Genomic DNA, 23,819 nt, shown 5'->3' with positions numbered 1-23,819 from the left:
TTGCCCTTGCACTCAGGCAATTCGGCTTCAGGGACCACACATTCACTCTATAAGACGCGCAGACATTTCCCCTTAATTTTTAGGAGGAAAAAAAGGTGTCTTATGGAGCGAAAAATGCAGTAATTTGTACTTTCTAAAACAATACAAGAACCAAAACACAGCCATCCTTCAAAATGAATTTTGCAATGCAGTTATCCATCCAAGTAATGTGTGCAAAAATTCATATACTTGGGTAAAGTGTGCATAGAACTGCATGTATGTAACATGCAAATACACATTATATTAGTAGAAATTGCATTTTTAAAATGTGTCCATTTGGAAGAACATGCACTAATATTCTGATAAATTTAATGAGAACTCAGGGAAAATCCACAAAGTAATGTGGAAATATGGAGAGCTGAACTAAAGATAGGAAAAATGAGAAACCATTTTGGAAAGTTTCACCCATCCCTAAGTTTAAGGCTATTTAATCTCTAACCGCTCCTTCAGAAAAGGGAGTTCATGTTCTCATGGTGTGAAGTTCTTCACCTGACAGGTGCTGCCTTGTCCTGTAACAAAAGGCACACACATAACTGTGGTAGACAGATGGTGAAATATTCATAACCATTGGAAATGATAATTTTTGCTCAGTGTCTCTCAAAATAGAGTATTACAATGGAATTCAGTAATGGCAAGTGACCAAACCACAGCAGTCATGGGCAATACAATCCAGGTTCATCACCACATTTGATCCAAATGTGGGTAGGTTTTGAATGACAGGCAATGTTCACTGGTTATACCACCGTTCCATACCTTCATGTTGGTAAGAAATCTTGCAGCCACCAAAAGGGTTTGACATCTGCTGCAATGCTAAATGTTGATAGCCAATTCATGTGTTCAGTATTCCAGGTTAAGCCAGAGTTTCCCCACCTAGACTCCATCAAGCATTCTGTACCTTTAAGAGCTGTGTGGAAGAGAAAATATGCTTTGTGCAGCTTCCACTTCCACTTTACCATGGTAATGGGAAAAAGCTGTGCATGGTGAAATATTCCTTTCCATTCAGTTCTTGTGGGTTCAGGAAACCTCTGTGTAACAATTATAGTCTCTTCTGAAAAGCCTACTTAGGATAACGTCAAGACCACCATGGCAAGAGAATTTGTGATCAAATAGAAAGCTCAGTTTTGAATATCACATCCTAATCATTTTGAGTGGGTTAGCTGGCATGTGCCTTACTGCATCACTCTTTTGTTTAAGAAAAACAGAGGTGGGAGGGATGAAGGCAGAAGCACTTTAGATGGTGGGGCCTCAGATTCACAGAGGTCTGCTTGCTACCTGAGCATTCTAGGAGCTGGGTTTGTTTGTTTATTGCATTTGCATACTTCCTTTCTGCCAACTAACCCAAGGTGGAATACAGTTTTAATTTATTAAACCAAATAAATGATATAAGAGGCAGGGGAGGGGACAATCCAACTGAAGCAGCCCTGATGTTAATTTGCCTGCCTACCTCATTCTCTATTTTCCACAGAGCAATTGTTGAAACAAGGTCTGATGTTGCCTTTGGCTCAGGTAGTGTCCATTGTACCTTACTGGGGTGGGTGACTCTCTGATTGGAGCAGGCCCTGATATTATCACAGGACAGAGGATGACTGTTGGTGTTGTGATGGGGAGGGGAGAGGACAGTCCAACTGGATCAGACCCTGATATTGCTTTTGTCTGCCTCCATTAATTCCCACCACCATCACACCATATTAAAAAGGTAAAGATAAAGGACCCCTGACAGTTAAGTCCAGTCGCCAGGCTTTCGCAGTCCAGGAATGACTGTAGCTGTTGAACCAGCCACAGTTATTAAAAGGCTGTTGATGGCCCTCTCATTAATGTGATTTGTAGATGTTTGCTCATACATGGTTGTGTATAATAAAAATAACTTGATAGTTGTTAAACAATCTCTTGTTCTTCTAAAAATAATACATGTATTCTTAGGATAAGAAGATTAATAACTCCAGGGATTCATCTAGCAGATAGAGTATATTAATCACTGCCAGCCTCTCAAAGCTGTCATGTCAGAGCAGTTACTGTTGAATTTATCAAAATTGCCCAGAACATCACAATGACTAATGTCTGCTGGAAATAGAATAATAATTCTCAGTTTGGGATTTAGGTTTTAGGACTTTTTAGAGCTGTGTTTGCACATAGTACCTTTGAGATCAGACTGCAGAGGCTTTTTCTCAATAGCAAGTATGCCTTTTGGACTTCATAACAATGAGTCCTCTCCTTATTCTAATTCAGTGTTACTAATAATACTGTAAGGGCTGGTGCTCTGGAGTCAAGCTGGTAGTTGCACCACAAAGCAAGTGACTGGTTTGTGAGCAGCTCAAAGTAAGAAGTTAGACCAGTGTCAGGTGCTAGATTATAGGCACAGATTATTGGCCCTTGTGTTATGCTTTGCTAGCAACTCCAGTGTCACACTTCTGATTATCTGCAGTTTGGACACTATTTACACAAATTCTGTCTGCAACTGTATGGAAGCTTACTGACAGATTATGAAAATTAATGTCATCCTCTCCCCTACGTTTGTGTTATCTGTGGTGTCTTGCAATGCTCTGAACCAAGCAAGCAAGCAATGCTCAACAGAGACATGACAATGGTCAAGACTGTAGGTTGGGTTCCACTCAGGGACACAAAATAGTTCAAGTAAGGCACAAAGGTACAGAGTGGGATAGGATTCTTCTCTTCAGCAAAGACTTGGTTAAATGCCTCAAGTAAAGGATCTTCACTGATTCACATTTAATTTGTGGGGTTATATCAACCTGATCTGGGATGAGCTGCTGCTCCGTTCAAATGGCAGTTTTATGTGTGGGATTGTAGGAGCAGGGCTTAAATTTGCTTTCATTTATTAGCTAGGCCCTTGACCTGTGAATGGTGCAAAATGGGGACAGGTTACTTGAGGGATGTGTGGCGGATTCCTGGCTGTGAGAAACATGGTGCGGTTGGAGCCAATTTCACAGCTTGCAACATAGAAAGAGTTACCATTTGCAGAACTGAGGCTGAACTTTAAAAGCTCCTTTAAATCTTATTAGAAACATGCATTGAAAGAGTCTGAAATACTTACAGTGCTACCTCGGGTTAAGTACTTAATTCGTTCTGGAGGTCCGTTCTTAACCTGAAACTGTTCTTAACCTGAAGCACCACTTTAGCTAATGGGGCCTCCTGCTGCTGCCGCATTGCGGGAGCACAATTTCTGTTCTCATCCTGAAGCAAAGTTCTTAACCCGAGGTACTATTTCTGGGTTAGCGGAGTCTGTAACCTGAAGCATCTGTAACCTGAAGCGTATGTAACCCGAGGTACCACTGTACTTTAATGTGGAAGAGCCAAGGTGGTGCCCTCCAGACTGTAAGCCCCAGTCACTAAACCAATGGTTAGGGAAGACGGGAGCAGCAAAGGTTGTAGTCTGGTAGTAGGGCACCAACATAGGCTAACCCTGTTATAACAAGTAACTGCATATCATTTGCCACATTGGGCTCTGCTGCTATGTGCAATAAAAGAGAGGTGGCTGAAGCTGTTTTTAGTCACCCACCACCCTCTTCTCAAATCAGTCATCTCTTTCTACCTCTGAAATGTTCCACTTCTTCTGATGTGATGCCATTCTGACATGGACTTGGAGCGGGTCAGGAAAAAGGAAGGATGACTGTCGAACAATGGCATCACACCACTGAGTGTGTCTCTTATGGATGGGCAAATCTGACAGCTCTGGTTTCTCTGTTTCCCATTTTCCTAGTTTTATGTTTGGTTCTCCACATTTCCACTTCAGTTTGCTTTGTTTCCTGGTGAAGTGCTAGATTAGATGCTGAAGGTGTGTGCCTGGCCCGGCCCTTGACACCTGAGATATAGATATAGTAGGACCCACCCTATTTTATTGATTGCAATCTATCTTAATTGTTTTAAATATTTTAAGAAAATGGCAACCTACCCTGGGATCTCATAGTAAAGGGTGGGTATGCACACAACACTGCCATGGAACAGAAGGTTAGTTCTGGGTTGAGGAGTAGAATAGGCTCAGAAAGGCACCATATTGCAATCAGGGTCAGGGTTGAAGGGACTGTGTGTATTTATATCCAAAATCTATTAATGTGGAGTGTTGCATCCCCTCAGCTCCCTAGGAACCTGTTTTTTGCTTAAGGCAATGGTGGGAACCCTCTGGCCCCTGGACCTAACTAGGCCAGTCATGCATTCCCATCTGGGCTGTGGGGCCATTTCAGCTAAAGTCACGCCTGAAGTCATATGACAACAGGTGTGGGATTGGTAAAGATTCAGCTTGGTGAAGCACCACATTCAAAAGGAAGAATCAGGAGTTCACTCAGTGCCAAATTCAAGCCAGAGCTGCAAAATGCACTTATGAGTGTGCTCCAGTTCTTCCCCTGCAGCCGCAGAAGGAAGTTACAGTCTCCTGACATCATATGATTGACGCCACCTAATTCTTAAAGTGAACCACCCTTTGACTAGATTCAGTTCCCCACTCGGGCTTAAAGCATGTGGCACAGGTGGGTCCCCTTTTGCTTTAGAAAATGGGGAGCTGACACTGCATCTTTGTCCTAGAATCTTAGGTGTGTGATCTGATGCCTGTAGCATCTTGGAGAGGCTTACACAGTTTGCTATCTCCATCTTGGGATCTGAGTTTAAACCTGACCTTATAGCTTATAGCTATAACATCCACGCCTATTTTTTGTTTTTCTTCATCGCTGTACCTCTTGTTCTGTGTAACATCTTCCTGATGCAGAACTCAAGCATTTTGCACTATTTTATGACATTTTGGCTGGTCCTAATGAAGGTATCAACCAATTGTGGATTTTGTATGCTTTTTTCTTACCGCCCAACACCTTTGGCTTTTTTGTTTCCATGTGAAAGACTTGGGCGTTTCTGATGGATATTTCCTATTGATGATCCACTTGAATGTTATCATACTTGTTGGTCACCAGATCAGAGCCTAGGTTGCTTCTGGGGCAGCGTGAGAATCTTCGCTGGTGATTTCTCCTCCTCAGTTCAGTTTAGAAATGGCTCTCTTAAGCCAAACTTAGTTGACTTGAGACTGGCTTTTCTGAATACATTGCACCCTTCTTCCCCACCAGGTCTTACACGGATGTTCAGGCAGACAGGTAGGTTGGAAACCTTTTGTGAGAGATGCCCCTTGAAGGTAATGGCCCCATAGAACTTCATCCACTTACAGAATGGAACTATACCCCTGATTTCTTCATAGCTCTTACTGCAAACTCCTTCCTGATTTTCTGTAACATGATGAAATGTTTAACATGGCAATGTCTGAATAAAAAGCTGAGCTTTGGCTTATTACAATAAGAGTAAGAAATAGGTCCAAACAAGCAACATAAATTGTGTGCACAGTGGAATGTTGGGCCATTTTTGCTTATTTGTATCATTTTGCCTAAAAATTCATATCTTCCCTCATGAGTATGTGCTTCAGGAGACAAATGAGAGTTTGAGTTTAGCCTCATCACAAGCAATGGTGGATTTACCTGGATTCACTCAATGGGTCATATTTCTGAGTAGAAGTGCCTTTATTCATGGGGGCGGGGGAGGGCTACTGTGAGGGAACAATAGACACGCCCCTGCTTCCAAAGAAGGCACACTTAGCAAGCCAAGCTCAAAGCCCTGCCCTCTCTCCATGCTATACCTACTATTTCCTTACTTCTTTTTCTCCTAATCCTTCCCTTTGGTTGGCATGGGGCAGCAACTGAGTCAGAGCCAACATTCAAGCTCTTGGTTCAGGGCTCAAGCTCAGTGTTAGCTAGCTGTTGTATGTGTGCGTGACAGACCCACCCCCTACACACATACCTAACACCCCTCCCTCACAAACATAATATGCTTATTTCCCCCATCTATAACTGGCTGTTGCAATCTGGCAAAAGCTTTACAACCAGAACGCAAGCAACAGCAGATCCACTGATGCCTGCTTCTGTAACTGCATCGCAGCACCAGACCAAACCTAGAAGTGTATCTTCCTTCTTGTGTAGTGGAGAAAATCCTGCACTTGGGGACATCGCAAGGGTCAGCACACCCAGAGTGCAGTGGATTAACTTTGCCCTGGGAAAACCACCTTCATGATGATGCTATCTCCCCACTAGGGACTTCTTCCACCTTTAGAGCAGCAGTGTACAAGCCACTTGCACGGCTGATAGCAGGGTGAGATAGTGATGTTGGTTGCTGAAATGCTTTGTTAGCTAGACATGGAAATTAAGTTGAGCGTAGTAGTGATTTAACAATGGCCCCCAATTTCATTGGGGCAGGGGGAAGAGTGTGAAAGAAGCAGAACACATGTGTTTTCCTTATTTCTACAGGGAGTGTCAGCGGGTTTTATGGGCTGCTTATGAAGGGTTATTAAAATGAGCAACATTACTCTAGTTCCAAAATACAACTAAGGCACAATGTGTGGCCCTGCTGCAATGGAATGTGAGAACAGCAAACAACGGGCATACACATGGAACCGCAGAGAGCTGCAGTGCAAAAAACAGATTTGGAAAATGAATTTTTGGCTGCTATGCACATGAGCCCTACTAGGAGTGAAGTAACTTTCCTTCTTCCCTTCCTCTTGTTTTGTTCTGTCTTGTCTTTGTGGGTCCTCTAGTGGCCACTGATCAGTGTGCAGCAACGCAGAGGCCTCATATAGCCATTCTGGATTGCAAGCCTTTGTTGCCCCATCTTTCAGAGGAACCAGGACCCCCCTCCTTTGTATGCTTTCCCTCTTGCTGTATTGTTAAAAGCTGGGCATCACTTTGTTAAGATCCCAGCAGAGGCCTTTGGAAACCATATGAGTGGCCCCATAGAAGCGACCACTCTCATAAGAGCCAACATAACTCCTGCTTTCATGCTTTGGTCCTTCACATGACGTGATCCCAGAGGAAGCATGCTATGCTTACAAGATATTGGGATAAAAAGCAGAATTTTGATCTGAAAGAAAATATTATACTCAGCGTGGAGAGAGACAACTGAAAGAAGAAGCAGGAATTGTTCTAACCTGATCAGGGCAATGGTTGGCACCTACCAGGAATGAAAGGTCCTATGTCAATTTATCTATTTTTATTTATTTGTTGTAGGTATTTAAATACCGCTTAATCACTAACATTTCTACAAATAGGTTTATGTTTGTTATTTGTTTAAATGGTACAAATTAAATGGCTACAAAATGGCATTCATCCAAAATACCTACAGTAAACGTGTGGTTGAAAATGATTTGGTTTGTGGGAATGGAGGCAAAATTCACTTAGTTCAACCCAGGAAGAGGAGACAGAAAATGGAGCATTGTGAGAGAACCTGCCTTTTATGATTTATATGAAGCAGAAATTTAAAGTAATGTTGTGAGTTTTGGAGGAGTAGGCTGTATGCCTGAGTCCTTTCTAATTCCTTGATCCAACACGGACTCAGTTGCTGGAATAGCAAGACAAGTTTATTGTTTGTGAGTTGTGTGCAAGAACTAGAAGCTAGAAGCAAACTATAGGCTATGCAGCTGAGAGACAGAGCCAAGCCTGTTTCCTGCTACAATCCAAGACTGTGGCTGTGGAAGAAGGAAGACCCTCTTGGGTGTTAATGCTGTGAGCCCCTCCATTGTAGGCTCAGGGTGTATATATGTGTAAAAAACCATACATCACAATGACAGCACAGTCTCTGCTATCCCACATTCTGAGGAAACCAGACTCTGAGTAAGTGCCCGGGACCCCTGGAATCCTGCACCAATCAGAGATTGGGGGGCATGCAACACTGATGTTAGAAGTGGGATTCATGTTTCTGGGATGAGGATCTGTGAGCGAGGTGTGCTTGAGTCAAGATGGAGGGAGGAACAGCAGCATTCCTGGAGCAGTTAAGGTTGATGCTCCAGCAGCAAAGCTGACAAAATATGGAGCAGCTTGAGCAAATGATCCAGCAGCAAAAAAGCTACTGACTGGAGAAAATGGAGTTGCTGCAAGCTGAGAGGGTGAGAAACCCCCTTGGGCAGAAAAGCGTGGCGCCATGCAAGGTGAGAGCCCTGCCTGAGGAGATGCTACAGGGGTTTGAAAGTGCCCCAGGACCCCAGCTGCAAGGCACCCAGATGGAAGCAGTGACCAAAGAGTGTAGATGGGCAGCTGAGGGGCTGGAACTGCAAGGAACTGCAGTCAACAGCTGAAGGCAAGGAGGAAGACACCTTGGAGAAAGGCTATCCAATCCTGAGAGACAAAAGTATCCAAATAAGGAGAACAGGGACAGAGAAAGCAATTTCATTTTGTGAGAGAAGAGTCTAGCTGCAAACAGCTGTGATACAAAACAAAACAAATGGTTAATAGTCTCTGGATGCACCCAGTCTACATGAGAAGCTCAGTGTGTGAAGAGGTTTGAGTTGATTGCTCCAGCTCAGACCACATGGCTCCCACCAGCCACTCCTGAGGTCCCCCAGAAATAATTTAGGAACTTTCACCACTTTGTAACTAAACCAAGTTTACTGCCCGTGCAACATTTCTGACCAATGTATGGAAAAGCACATGAATTTGACCTTTGATGAGTTAGTAAGTAAACCAATTTTTAATTTAGCAAAGGTCTTTTCCAATGCTGGGGGAAGAGGGAAGTTCCCCCACAATGACATATTTTAAAGGTCTATCAGCCTATGTTTCCACACTTTACTCTACTGCATATTTTGTGATTTTAAATCTCTCTTGCAGTTCTCTCACTTTGTACTTGCCCCAAACTTGGGTCTTGGCATCCAGGAATTCTCGTTTTAAAGACATATATTTTTGAACCAACGCAAATGAAGCCAGTTTGCTTAAAAATATGGATGAAATTAAACTCTCTTTCATGTTGTGTTTGTGTAGGCTATACATTGTTGGACAGTTTTGAAGGAAAGGCTAAGCAGCCTTCTGTTGTGAGGTGCTATTGCTCTGGAATTATTGCATCAATCAAGGGATTGGACGAGATGACCTAGAAGGGCCCCTCATCCTCTAGGAGTCTACAGCCTCTTCTGTACTTCTAGCAGTTGTGTTCATGTGGTTTTCATGTGCGGCACTAATGCTTGAGTAAGGGGAAGCGGGGTGGTGCCCTTACCCCTGGTGACATCTGCCTAGCCTGCCTCTCTGGCTTCAGCATGTTGTCTAAGCAAAGCTCCGGATATTTTGTCTCTATCTGGCATCCTAAGTGATGTTTGGCAGTTGATATACTGATTTCCATTTCCGTTCACTGCTCTGGTTCGCCATAAAGCGAGATGAGCGTGGCAACCCCAGAGTCGGTCACGACTGGACCTAATGGTCAGGGGTCCCTTTACCTTTACCTATACTGATAATATTTAATAGTTGGCATGTAATAGTATTAGTTATTTGCATGTATTTGATAAAAGACAAAATGAAATGGGATTTGATATCAGACAGTTTCTGTGAGTTCAGATTGTGAGACAATCAAGAGATTCTGAAAGAAGCACTAAGATAAAAGATGCATTATAATGTAAATATTAATATTTAATTTATATTAAAACATTTAATATTTGAGTAGCAAGACTGGATTTTTGGGGCATATTTCAAATATATGTTTCAGCTGTAAAACACCTATGCACAATGAAATTTCTAATTGATGTGAGAGAGATCAAAAAATAGCATAATATTGAAAAAGTAAACCGACTGCAGAACGGTTTCAGAAAAAGGCTTGAATATCAGCATTTCAGTTCAAGAGGTTTGTAGTCTCAGTGGAATGCCAAAGGTTCTGTTGGTAGTTCAGTTGTCTTTCTTCTCTAATTGATTTTATTGTTTGCTTTTTCTTCTGCTTCCCTTCTGGCCATTGTGTTTGTATGAAGGCCGACAGCTTTCTTGGTCATCTTTATCTATCTGTGCTGCAACCTGTCCCGCTTCACAAGGTACAAGGAACATCATCCCCACATTTGTGATATACTTCTGTCTCTGTGTTGATATTTACAGTAAACTGTTATGTGTATAAATGAATAGGTGTGAGAGAGAATGTGAGGGCATGCCTCTGATTACACTTGTCTGCTGTGCCTCGTTGCTGATGGCTCAGATACAGAGACGGGTGTGCCCTAATGGTGGTGGTGGGGGGATGCCATGGCAATGGCTAGTCTAGGGAGGTGTTCCTTGGTGCATGACTTCTGCAAGTGTCAGAGAGAGAGGAGGAAAGGCTTGGAGATCACAGTAGCTGTGTGCCCTTGAACAAGGAGCAAGAGTGAGAAAGTGTGAATGTGAACAACAACAAATTCATACCACAACAACAACAACAACAACAACAACAAATTCATACCCTGCCCATTTGGCTGGGTTTCCCATTTGGCTGCAGCTTCCAGCAGAATATTAAAATGCAATTATTCATCCAGTATCAAAAGTTTCCCTAAACAGGGCTGCCTTCAGATGTCTTCTAAAAGTCCGGAAGTTGTTTATTTCTTTGACATCTGATGGGAGGGCATTCCACAGGACGGGCGCCACTACCGAGAAGGCCCTCTGCCTGGTTCCCTGGATAAGAGTGTGAGACTGATGTTAAAAGAAGTTTGGGGCTTGGCTAGAGGCTTCAGAGCAAGAAGGGTTAAAACAAAGTTGGACCATCGTCTGTAGCAGGAGAGACTGCAAGAGCAGGGTAATTAGGAAGGTGACAGGGAGGTTTGGTTTGCTTAACAAAGTGTCCGAGCAAAATGCCAGGATTGTATTTGGGTTTACGAAGAAGCCTCCTTATAGAAGCCCAGTAAGCAAAGGAACAGAAACCTACCAGGCTTACCCTGAACTGAGGGAATGAGCTGGATTCTGGGTGCTTAACCTTGTAAATAAATAATAATGGAGTTTTCAATCATTGCCTTTTTTAGTTTCTGCAACAAATCTAGGGGTGAAAGACATCCCCTTAAATGGACCTTATTTTAGGCCATGTGCACACTACTGGCTGAAAATGCAGTCAAGTCATTCTATTATTTCCAATTCAGATCAAAGTTGGTTTGGAAAAAAAATCATTTAAAACACAGTGTTTCTAAAAAATCAAATGGATTAGTGTGGATTGTCGTGTACACAGCTATAGTCAAGGGTGCCAATAGAATTTCCTGGGCCAAATGCATTGCACGCAGGTTCCCACCACCCACCCCATAAGCTATTGTCAAGAAGTATGCATATTTACATACAGTATATTGGCCCAGCCAATGCTGGTGTTGCTTGTTTGATTTCATAGGCACTGCATAAGGTCCCAGGGCAGATTGCAACAGCATAAAATTCATTATTAAATACAGTTTTAAAACAAACCACAGTGATAGGAATAGGGTGGATCCTTCTGTAAAGATAAAAGTGAGGAGTGGAGGATAATATGAACAACCTTGAGCTCCCAAATGGAAAAGCAAGTTACAAATATATAATGTCAGTTACAGAAGCCCCTAGGTTTAACTGCAATGTTCCATAGTCTTAATAATTACAGAAAAATGCAGAAAGAAAAGTGTGCCAACCCTGACAAATAACAAGCAAAAAATGCCCTGTGTACAGTTTCTCAACTCTGGTTTCTGAACTGCCAACTCTCAGCCCAACCTCTCTCACATTGATGTTGCGAAGGTAAAGGGAGGAAGGAGAAGACAAGGGACGCAGCCTTGCACAAAGACTGGCAAATGCTACCTGCTAGAGCAGTCTTGGATTTCAGACGTACTCCAGAGGTTCTTCGCAAGAGAAAGATTGTGGCTTGGCAGTTCCAAGAAACAAAACTTTATGGGAATGTAAGACCAGTCTAACCAAATCTAGTCTGAAAATTGACTATTCTTTTGTCCAGGACAAAGTTCTGTTAGTGGTTAGTGGTTTCTGGGGCCAATCAGAAGTATATTTAGATTAGATTCCTCTGCCCAACAGCTCTGCACTTACGCTGTAAAATAGAGAACTATATGACCTTTGTGAAAATAGGATGAAATTTAAGGATATTGCTCTCTTGAGAGAGATGTAAAATGCTAGGTGGCACTCTTGAGCCACATCACAATCTAAGGGTTCATCACAATTGCTCAGGCCTAAACTTGTTATTTATATACTTTGCATCTGAAATGCCTTCTGGGAGCATCAACTATTTATGTTGTGCAATGTGCATTGCACTAATTACAAACAGGGATTGAGCGAAGTTTACATTTAAATTGCTTCAGGTAGGTAGCTGTGTTGGTCTGACGCACTCAAAAAATAAAATAAAAAATAATGTCTAGTAGCACCTTATAGACCAACTGAGTTTGTTCTGGTATAAGCTTTCATGTGCATGCACTCAGATGCATGCACACAAAAGCTTATACAAGAACAAACTTGGTCTTTAAGGTGCTACTAGAGAATTTTTTATTTATTTATATTTTTATTTAAATTGCTTGTTAGACAATGTTTTATTCATCTGCTTTATGTACTTACAGTACTTGTATGATGCCCAATAGCAGCCTCCGAAAACGCAATAGGGATGCGGGTGGCACTGTGGGTTAAACCACAGAGCCTAGGACTTGCCAATCAGAAGGTCGGCGGTTCAAATCCCTTTGATGGGGTGAGCTCCCGTTGCTCGGTCCCTACTCCTGCCAACCTAGCAGTTTGAAAGCACGCCAAGTGCAAGTAGGTTAATAGGTACCACTCCGGTGGGAAGGCAAATGGCGTTTTCGCGCGCTGCTCTGTTCGCCAGAAGCGACTTAGTCATGCTGGCCACATGACCCGGAAGCTGTACGCCGGCTCCCTCGGCCAATAAAGCGAGATGAGCACCGCAACCCCAGAGTCGGCCACAACTGGACCTAATGGTCAGGGGTCCCTTTACCTTTAAAATGCAATATGTCAGTCATCAATAAAGCAGTAAAAGAACAAAAAACCAGCAGTGGCAAATAAAGCAGTATAATAAGATACGCATCTTCACAAAAAGTTGATTAAAATACAGATATACAAAACCTGAGAAAATGTCTTCATGGGGTGGAAAAGGGTAGACAACCTTGGTAGGGAAATCTAGAGAAGGGCCTCTAAAGATTATCTTACTTAATTTTTGAATCACTTTCCATAAAAACATCTCCAGTTCCACCTAGTCCTAATCTGTTAAGGTTTTCAAAGGTCAAAATCAGAACTTGGAAATGGCTTGGAAGCCAGTGCAGATGATAACAGGCACTGATTCCTGTTAAAGACCTTGCGGCCCTATTCTGGATTAGCTGAAGTTTCCAAACTGCTTTCAAAGGAGATTGCTGGACCATGGGTAAATAAGGCAAGGCTATCTTTATCCAGGTACTGTTGAAGATGGCACACCAGCTAAAGCCTCATCGCTTTCCATGGGAAATAGTTTTTTTATGAGCTTAGCCACTTCCATTGAAAACAAAGGGCTATTCAGTGCCTCAGTTTGGATTGTGTCATAAATATGCCAGTTTCTGGGACATGATGGTGTAGCCTTATTGGAGTTCACCGATTGGGTCTGCGTTGCTCCGGGACAGGAGGAAGGAAGTCAAATGACACCGAGGTTGATTCCAAATGACACCGAGGTTGATATATACCCTCCAGGCACCCTCTCCCTCCTTCCCATATAAATCCAACCACATCAGCCTATGTACGCAGGTTGACATCACATATGTTCTTGCTCTGGTATTCTTTTTTTTTTAATGATATTTAATGAAAATTTAAAATTACAGACAAAAAAGTGAGAAAGAAAAAAGAGAAAAAAGAAATTAAACAATACAAGTCAATAAAAAAGAAAAAAAGAGAACAAAACACACAATACATCAAAACCAAAAACAAAAGCGAAAAAAATTAAAAACAAATCCAATATTCCCATATCTTTATCTTTCATTAACTTGTTTCATCGACCTCCTCACACCTCCCTTTTTTGTATTCTAGTTATTAATTATTTCAGCAAATCCTTTCCATCTTTCACTATATTCTGTCATTTAATTGTCTTAATTTATTTTAACCTTATCTTACCATAAAAAGCCCTAAAACTTAAAATTTATTTGTACATAACTCCTTATAGCATTTCTACTAAAGCCAAATAGTTTCATTCCAACATTTTTCTAACACTCATTAATTTTACAATATTTCTCTAAATAAATTTTTAAACTTTCTTCCAATCTTCATCCACCGTCTCTTCTCCCTGGTCTTGGGTTCTGTCAGTCCTTTCTATCCATTCCATCTAGTCCATCAACCTGGTGATTTCCTGTCTGAGGCTCTTAACTCTTTTCCATGTCCCTTCTGCAGTTCTTCTTCATATTTATACCTGCACTTTACTTTGTCTTCTGCTGATCTTGTTCTTAATTTCCTTCCTTTGTCACTGAGGAGTAGATCTCGGGGAGAACTCCAACCTAATAATGTCTTTATCCCTTCTCGACAGGTCAGCCCATTCTCCATAGTCAGCACTAAAATCCAAAGGATATTTCAAAGCATGTTTCAAAATCCCTCCCAAGTTAAAAGCCCCCACTACTCCAATCTCCCCCTGGCCCAAAACCAGACCCCAAAAGCCAGAACATCCCTCCATAAGGGGATCTTTCCAACTTTCCTTCTCCAATCCAAGCGGGGCTCCATCTCTCCAAATCTGGCTTTCTCCAGATTCGGTCTTCAAAGACAACAGCTTATGTTCATACAAGGCCGAGGATCTCTCTCTTGTATTACTTGAGGTTCAACAACATCCTCCTCCTTTGTCTTCTCCACAGCTTGCCATGTCAAAGCAGATTCCTGGGTCGGTTCCTGAGTAGTTTCTGTATAAGTATTCACTTTTTGTCCCAAATCAATCCTTCTTTGTCCAAAACTGTCAGTTATAGTAATCACCGTATCCATCTTCTCATGAAGCTGTTCCAATAAGGCACTTGTTTTGCAAAAAGCAATCACTAAGGCTTCTTCTGTCCACATTCTTGTTCAAGCTCATTGTCTAATTCTCACGATCTTTAATCTCTGCAGCTGGAGAATTCCCCAGCTCCACTCCTGCAACAGTTTCAAAAGCTCCCTCTAGGGGAAACAATTTCTATTTGTATCCGGCCTTTTAAAAGCAGGTCCAGCAACAAAGTTAACAAAGTTAATTTCGATTTTCAGATATTTTACTCCTTTTAAGTGCAAAAGGAAACATTGGAATCAATATGTTTCTCTTATTTCACTATCTGTCAACATACGTTTTATTCATAGTCAATGAACTTTCCCAAAACGTCGGTCTTCCTGGCAGCCCGTTCCCAGGTTCAAAATGGTGGTAATTTATCTTTCTTCGCTCTCTCTCCTGCAGGCTTAAACAATCTAAACTTTCCCCCCTCTTCTCCTGCTTCCAAGGGGGGTTTAGTGATTTCAGCCGATGGAGATTTAATCCTTTATAAAATACTTTCCAGACTTTAGCTTGCAATGTCTTTGCTTCAATCTATTTACAAAAGCGGAAGGCGGACTTCCTGTTTGGAACCTTCCCGCTTCGGTGCCAAATTAAAAATGTTTAATAATCCAATTTTCCGTTCTACTCACGGGTAGTTGTTTAAAGTCCAATTGTCCACAGGAAAAAGTCAGCGCTCTCCGGCAACAGCAATGCGGCTTCACTCCGTGAAAAAAGCAGTCGATTCGAAGCACCGCGCCGCTCACCCCACGTCGCTCCGGATCCCCGAAACTGGGTCTCCCCGCGAGTAGGGGAGGTGCAAAAGGTGCCAGCCGAATCCCACGTCCACAGGCTTCTCCCACCTGTGGTTTTTAATGGGTCTCCGCCTCGCCGTGGTGGTCCGGACCCTGATTTCCACGAAGCGGATTCCTCCCGATCAGAGGAAATCCGCCATTGCTGGAGGCACTAACCCGGAAGTCTTGCTCTGGTATTCTTAACCATAAAAGGGAATTCCTTCCTGTACTTCTGACCATAAAAGGATCTTCCTCTTCCTACTCTTATCTTGGAGGAAGTGGTCGTCATCTCCGATAACACGCTTTGGCGTTGTTCCGGACTTAGGTCTGTGCGTCTTTTGTGGTAAGCACATAAGATAAGGTATAGATGTGTCTTCTCTGTTCTGCTGGTGCAGTCAGGGTCATCCCTGCCGTCACAAACTGATAAAGGAGAGGGCTCTGAGCACAGCTGGGTTTTTGTTTATACATTGACTCAGAGCTCAAGTTAATGGATTTTAGCTAAGGAAAAATAGGGATTTTGGTGCAGTATCAAACTGCCTGCACAGTCAGTTTTGGGTTTGGGAAACCCATTCCTTCAATGGGATTTTGTTGAAATGATCTCAATACAAGTAAATATCAATACATATGACAGGGACTGGACTGAAGGGGATGTGATGGAGGAGGAATGGTGGAGATCCCTGTTTAGGATAGTTTTTAATGTTTTAATGTATTTTTAATCTCTGTTGGAAGCCGCCCAGAGTGGCTGGGGAAACCCAGCCACATGGGCGGGGTACAATTAATAAATTATTGTTGTTGTTGTTATTGTTGTTATACAACGCACACACACCCGTTCTCCTGACGCTGCAGGAGAAGAGGAGAAGCAGGGGTTTGAGGAAGGTCACAGCTCAGAGACAGATGAACAGAAGAGTTGGGAAGTGTTAGGAGAAGGGGAAGGTGAGGCAAGGCCAGGAGGCAGAGCAGCCAGCTGACACGTTGTCACTGGAGAGTATTTCTGACCCCCCTTCTCCCAGAACTTGGCGTTTGTTAAGAGTGCAGGAACAGAGAACTTGGAGACAGTTGGCCACGAGCAGACACAGTAAAGGGAAATGCTGTTGCTAGGGAGGAGGGAGGAGGAGCTCAGTTGGAGCAACACCATTGTTTGGGCATTCTTTTGTCTCTCATTATTATGAATGAATAAACTCAATAAAAAGGACTCTGCCTTGTTTTTCTCTGCTTCTTGCTGCCACCGGTGGAGGGATAGAATTCCTGAGCCTGACAGCATAGCAGAGCTACTAGTCTTGCTAAACTTAACATTGAACCTTGTGGTTTTTATTGATTGTAAACATTTAGTAATTTTTAAAGCTGTACAGTGGTACCTCGGGTTAAGAACTTAATTCATTCCATAGGTCCGTTCTTAACCTGAAACAGTTCTTAACCTGAGGCATGTTTTTGCTAATGGGGCCTCTTGCTGCCGCTGTGCCGCTGGCACACGATTTCCATTCTTATCCTGGGGCAAAGTTCTTAACCTGGAGCAACCACTTCCTGGTTAGTGGAGTTTGTAACCCGAAGCATCCGTAACCCAAGGTGCCACTGTACACACCTTGCCGGTTTCTGTGACATAATGGAAACTATGCATGGGCTTACACAATGACTGGACCATTTTGTTTTTTATTTATTCATTCCCAAGATTTATATGCTGCGCTTTAGTTTGGAGATTTCTATAATGACTAACAATTAATGATGTAAATAGCAGCATTAGTAAGTTAAGATCAGGAGCATCAGCCTGTTCTTTCAATACAACAGATACAACTCTAGCATTACAATAGTTCTAAAACAGTTAAAAGACTCAGGCAAATAAAAATGTGTTCAACTGACAGACCTCCCAAGGAGAGTATTCCACAGCTGGGGTGCTGCCACAGAAGTCTCTCCCACCATCTCACTTCTAAAGGCAGGGAGGACTTGGAGAAGGGCCTCCCAGGATGATCTTAGTGACAAATCACATCATGCGCCAGCTCACTGGGAGCAATATCTCCTCCTCCTCTGAGCTCCCTTTGCCACCTGAGTTCATAAATTCCAAAGAGTGCTCTGTGCTTAGGGGGCAACGAAAACGAGACAAATTCATTAGGAATTGATTTGACTTGATAAGGTACACAAATAAAAAGGAACGCCAGCAGACTTTACCTCACTCATCTCCTGTATGTGAGAATTTGGAATTCTTAAATCTTTAACTTTGCACTTTGCTCCTTGCTGGCCCTCTTTCCCTCTGATTATACTTACTTATAAAGCGTGTTATAAATACTTACTTATAAATACTTTTTCCTTGGTCTTGTAGAGAAAATGGAAAGCGGCAGGTGATTTAATGTTCTTGAAACTGAATCACACTTTTTATAAGTGACCCCAGTGAAATGTCTACAATCTGTGGTTATTTGTTATTAGGATTGATTCTAGTTTACTTACGTATTTTACTACGTAATAATAGTAATAATAACAATAACAACAACAACAACAATAAAAATAATATATTTTCAATCAAAGAATGCAAAGTTGGGAAGATCCATCTTCCTTCAGGAGGAGCATCTGCACAAAAGCACAATCTTGGCATGTTATGGATAAATACATGGGAGCAGTTTCCAAGCAAAGCTGATGGAGTGTACAGTCCCATTGCCCTGGTAATTCCCTCCTCTCCTGAGAGCTTTTTTGAGACTTGCCTGATGAGAGAACAAGAGGATTCTTGAACAAGAACAAGAGAGAACAAGAGGCAGGCTTAACTATTGACTGCCCTTGATTATTTGTATGGAGGATTAACTCAGATAGTGAAGAATACCAGGCCATCCCCCAAATTAATCCTGATTAATTTCCACATAAAGTCCAATAAGTGGGGGGACGGGACTGCTGCACCAAACAAACGAAAAACCCGTGTTGTCAGCGACCTATTTGTGATATCTGAATGACCCATTTGCAATAGTTAGCCCTGTCTGGAAGCAGGCACAGTCTCTGCAGAGGTCCTGAAAGCAGCTCTGCCTCACAGGACTTTTTTTTTCAAAAAAAATGTTCTCAAATCAGAGGCTTGGAGAAGGTGGAAAGAGAAACTAGCAATTAACCTCAGCTGCTTTGCTAGACTCCTACTGTAGGTGTTGGTGACTTGTGGAAGCCACCTCCCGCATCCAGTGTGATGTACCAGCAGAGGATGCGGAGCTCCAGCCTCAGAGGCCTCAGAGATTTCCTGCTCCCAGCAGACAGCTTCTTCCAGAGTCCCCAGTTTAGGGGGAAACTCCTCTCCCACACAGTTCACAGTTACAAAGTGTTTGTTGTCTCTGGACGCAAGACAAGCTAAACTCTACTATTTACTATATACAGTTCTTCTGGTCCTTGAATTAAAAAGATATATGTACAGAGAGATCTGCCAACACTATCACCATGCAATCTAATGCTGCCGTGTAATACCCACAGTGTCTTCCCCTGACTCTCACGGATCCAGACCCTGACAGCAAACAGGGCAGCATCAGGACAGGACATATTGAAAGCCATGCCCTAAAGACTACATTTCTGAACCAATGGGATGATGACTGACTCAGCAAGTCATACACTTAACCTTGCTGGTGTTGCTATGGTAACCCAGTGCACCTGGCATCCAGATGTGGGCAATGTGCTCCTCAGTGCACAAGTACTGTGTAATTTAACCCACTGTTCGCAACAATAGGCTATGATGCATGCTTACTTTGAAGCACCACTGAAAGTGTGGCTTACATCTGAGTAAACAAATATAGAATTGCACTCTTTACTAAATACATACAAATATGCCTAGCAATCCATATAATAGGTGATAATGATAATCCTTAGATGTGAGAACCACTGAAATAAACTTTGTGGCCTACACTTACCCAGTAACTTATTAACTCAGTTACTTAAATGCAGAGAACATAGTAAATTTTGATTTTCCACATATTTAACAGGGTCAAATATAGATTTGTTATAATTTCTTGGTCCTGAAATGGTGTTATCTGAAACGCAACTATGACTTTAAGATGGTTACACCTGGTTTTCTAAGTGAAAAGTATGCACTGAAAACTGCAGTGCTGGCCTTTGTGTTTTTAGCTCTAAAGATGGCTTCCACACAGGGTCACAAAATGCCTCTGAGTGTCAAAAGCGCAGAGCCACTTCATAATCTCTGCCACTCATTCTTTGCAAAATGCAATTTTGTACACAAAGACTGCTTGTCATAACAATGGACGCATCACCAATATTTATAGAAATATTCTACTTGTTGTCATTTCTTCACCATGCTCATATTATCCTTTAAGAAAGAAAATTGTGGGCGCAGATTGTGAGCTCACTGGAACTGCTGTGCTGCTCCTTGGCTTTCAGGGTCAGCCTCCCTTTCAATGCTGCTTTGAAATGAATAAGCAGTCTTTGCAGGTACAAAACCAAAGCCCAAGGACTTTTACCTGTAAAGAGTTGCCTTGAGGAAGGAGAGCATAATAAGGATTAAAAGCAGTGCTTTTAAAAGGCACTGATTGAAAGGCAACAACTGCAGTATAAATGGAGCAACTTGTGTAATCTTGCTGTTCTGTCCCTTTAACATATTGCATCTTCACATTCTTTGTTTAGTAAAAAAGCGTTTGGAAGGGAACAGTGGTGAAATGTCAAGGGCCAACAGTTTCACAGAAGACATGGACCTCATCTCTGAAGAGGCACCTTTGCCTGCTGTGTCTGATGTGTCACAGTAAGTGCAATAATTATGAGTGTTTCTTAGAAACACATGGCATTTGCAGATGTTACAAAGTCACTTGTGCAGAGTTGGAGGCCAGTCAATTGGCCAAATATTGTTTGTTGGACATTAGATTGATTCTGTGTTATTTGGCTCCAGTTGATTCTGTGAATGCAATTAATGTGCAGTTTTTTGTTTTGTAAATAGAAGCCCTGGGGAAGTTTGAGCAGCCTTAGCACCATGAAGGGTAGAGAGGAAACACGTAACTCTTTCTCTCTCTTTTGGGGTCCGAACAGAAAAGCTGCTTCTCCAATGTGCATTTCAAGCACACCAGTGGAGATTTCCTTTCAAGTCTTAGAGCAATTAATATCACATCTTGGGCCCTTAGTACTTTTGAAACTTCTTGGAATTAAGCGACAACAGAGAGGGGGGATTTTTTTGGTCTTTTATAGCCCTAGAATGTGGACATTCTAGTAACTGTGAAAAAATAGACAGTGCCTTTGTTATTGTGAAGGAGAGGACATATATAAACTAGCTTTTAAAAATTGAGACAAATAGCTGTCAACTTTTCCCTTTTTTTAAGGGAAATCCTATTCGGAATAAGGGAATGTCCCTTTAAAAAAGGGAAACGTTGACAGCTATGCTTGTTGATCAACGGAGGTGTTTTCTGCAGGATGGATGTAAACTGTTATTTGAATAAGGTTTATATAGCAGTGTCTTGTGGGCAAAGAATTCAGTACGTTCCCTTTTGGTCTGTATGGCCTATTTTATTTTGTTTTGGTATAATATTTTGAACTATTATGGTGGATTTGTATTATATATATTTTTAAAAAATATTAGTGTTATAGTATGCTGATTGAAATGTTAGCTTTTTTGTGAATAAGATTCCATGTAAGGAGCTGGTTTTAATATTTTAAACTGTGGGACCTGCACACCCCCAAAACTACCTTTCACCTTGTGTGCCTTGTGGCCTATTTAGACCTTTTTCTGGAGCCTCATTTATGTACTTTCACTGTATTGTCAGCATGGTTTTAGTGAGAAGTGGAACATCTTTGCAACAATCCTGGGGCAATGGAATACTCCCCCAGAGGAGGGTTAATAAATTACATCTTTACAAAGTTGGAAGAGATGCTTTCATCATCAAAAATTTGGTTGTGGTGCCTAAGGACTCTTCAGAGAAATTGATTGAGAAATTAAAAATTAGAAACACTTAGTGTGTTGTGAGCTTAGATATTCTGCCAGAAATTGAAACCTTGGGATCAAAATTTCAGAGAGTCAGTGAATGGTTTAATAAGACATGGCATCTGGCCATAATGGCAAAGCTTGCTGAAGTCCTACATCTTTATGATGGAAGACAAAGACAAGAATACTTTGAGAAGCTTTGGACTCCACTTATTTTATATATGGATCAGAAATTCAATACAGACATTTTCATATAAAGGCTTTTTAATTGCTACCATAATACATGCATGAGTTATTGTTACAATGATTATATATATGTATTTTAAATTTTATTTTCTTTAACAAAATTGTTAAATAACTTCAAAGTGGTCTACAAAAAGAATAAACTATGAAATTATCAATAAAAACATTCAAAAATATTTAAAATCAGCAATAAGCTAGATTAAAACACATGGCATTATTATGTTCTTGGCAAGCCCCACAATGAACACAGTGAAGGCGCCTGCTTGATGCCAATGGGGGGGGGGGGAGTTCCAAAGTGTAAGTGCTGCCACATGAAAAGATTTCTTCCTTACAGATGCAGAATTAAGGTTACATAGCACCTGTAATGGTGCCAAGACTTCACAAAGCAACATGTAGAAAAAGATATATCAGGCACATGAGATAGGTGAAGGATGACTATGAGAAAGCTTTTCTAAATCACACAAGTCTGACCACTCTTAAGGAAAGCACCAGGGAACAGAGAGGTTTTCAAAGTAGCATTGAATGTCTGCACTGAAGGAACCAGGTGTAAATCAGTCATGTGGATCAAGTAAATTGTTTCTGTAAGTTTTGTACCTAAGCATGTAAATTACTACATTTTATCTGATATATGGTAAATATTTTTATTTTGTATGTTAATAGTTTAAATACTAATGCTAAGTCACAGTGAACTATTTCTCATCACGTATTTTAAAGTGCTGGGCTTTTCTTCGCTGTACTAAAACATGGCATGGAAAAGTTTGGAAGTAAGGTTTTATTCAATCTTAAGAGTACAAAGCAGAATTGTCATTTTGTGAGCTTGTCCAAATGCATATGCTTACTTTCATATATCATTCTATTGAGATTAGTGCTGATATATAAATAGCAGCAACAAAAAATCCTGTGGTGCCTTAAACACCAACAAATGCATTATGTCATATAAGTAAGAGGGGACATGATAGAGGTGTATTAAATTATGGTGCATAAAATAATAATACTAGAATTCGGACATATGCAGTGAAGCTGAATAACGGAAGAGTCAGGATTGGCAAAAATAGTTATTAGCACAGTGGATAGTTTTGTTATAGATTTGTTATAGATTTGTTCCAATGAGAGGCAGTAGTAGCTACAAACTTGGGTGGCTTTGAAAAAGGATTAGAAATATTCACGGATCAGTGGTCACAAACCACAGCACTTCTGTTGTTGGAGACGGTATGCCTCTGAAGAGCACTTCCTGGGAATTGCAGGGGGGGGGGGGGAGAACGTTTTTGCACTCCTGCTCTGTTTGTGCCCTGCCCACAGGCATCTGGTTGGCCTTTCAGAGAAGAGGAATCAAGTACGGCTCTTCCCTTAAGCGTCTAAGGAAGTGGACTTCAGACTTGTGTCATAATAAGCATGTTAGTCTTTAAGGTGCTACAAGACTCTTTGTTGTTTTTGCTGCAACAGACATTGCCAAATATAGAACTCTTCATGCCAGTGGTGGGTAGAAAAAGAGGTGCCAGAACTCACCATGAACACCTCCCTTGTTCACTTAGAATGGCAATGGTGTTCACCTGAAGGTGCCAGAGCCGAGTTCCATTGGGTTCTGGTTGAAAAAAACCCCTGGGTAGAACCAAATCTGGCAGTGGAACAAGGGTGGGAGGGAGTCAATGAATCTGACTCTTCCTTTGTGTGGTATGCTGCATTCTAGCCATGCAAAAGTCTCTCCTCCATACAGAAATACATACATGCGCATGTACACACCCACCTATCCTGGCAAATAAAAATAATTTTCACAGTTCAAGGACATTTCAGCCAGGCAAAAATACTTAAGGGGTCAGTAAGGGACATGACTCGAGGGTCATATACAGGGGCCTGAAGCTCCCAGGGCTGAGGTTACCATTCCCTGCAATAATCCCTATAATGATGTAGGTTTGACTGATTGAGACCAGCAGAATGTCATCCACTGAGTTTTGCAGTTGCGTAAGGATTGAACCTGGGTCTGTTTATGGTGGTCCAGTTATTTACTGGAGTCAGATGTGCCCTCGTGTACCAGATGTACCAGATATTTCTAAAGGTACATTGAGGTAAAGTGAAATAGCTGTTTTAACTGTGATTAATGCGCTTGTACTGCCAATTTTGCTTAACTTTTTATAACTAAACATATAGCACAGCCCATAACAAACCATTTCTTTCTTTAAAAACAG

The 23,819-nt window shown here is 41.7% G+C and overlaps 1 protein-coding gene across 6 annotated transcripts in view; it reads left to right on the top strand.

Annotated features, from left to right (window-relative positions):
* Positions 1-23,819, top strand: part of LOC114596838 (potassium voltage-gated channel subfamily KQT member 1-like) — a 360,069-nt gene that overhangs the window by 88,400 nt on the left and 247,850 nt on the right. For all 6 annotated transcript variants that reach the window (XM_077930824.1, XM_077930823.1, XM_077930827.1 and 3 more), the window contains one exon: positions 20,112-20,226. In XM_077930824.1, the coding sequence (XP_077786950.1) occupies positions 20,112-20,226 (115 nt within the window). The remainder of the gene's footprint in view (positions 1-20,111; positions 20,227-23,819) is intronic.

The sequence above is a fragment of the Podarcis muralis genome, chromosome 6 (assembly GCF_964188315.1).
Source record: "Podarcis muralis chromosome 6, rPodMur119.hap1.1, whole genome shotgun sequence".
Taxonomy (NCBI): Eukaryota; Metazoa; Chordata; class Lepidosauria; order Squamata; family Lacertidae; genus Podarcis; species Podarcis muralis.
Note: the sequence above shows the minus strand (reverse complement) of the source record. Positions and strands in the feature narration are given on the sequence as shown.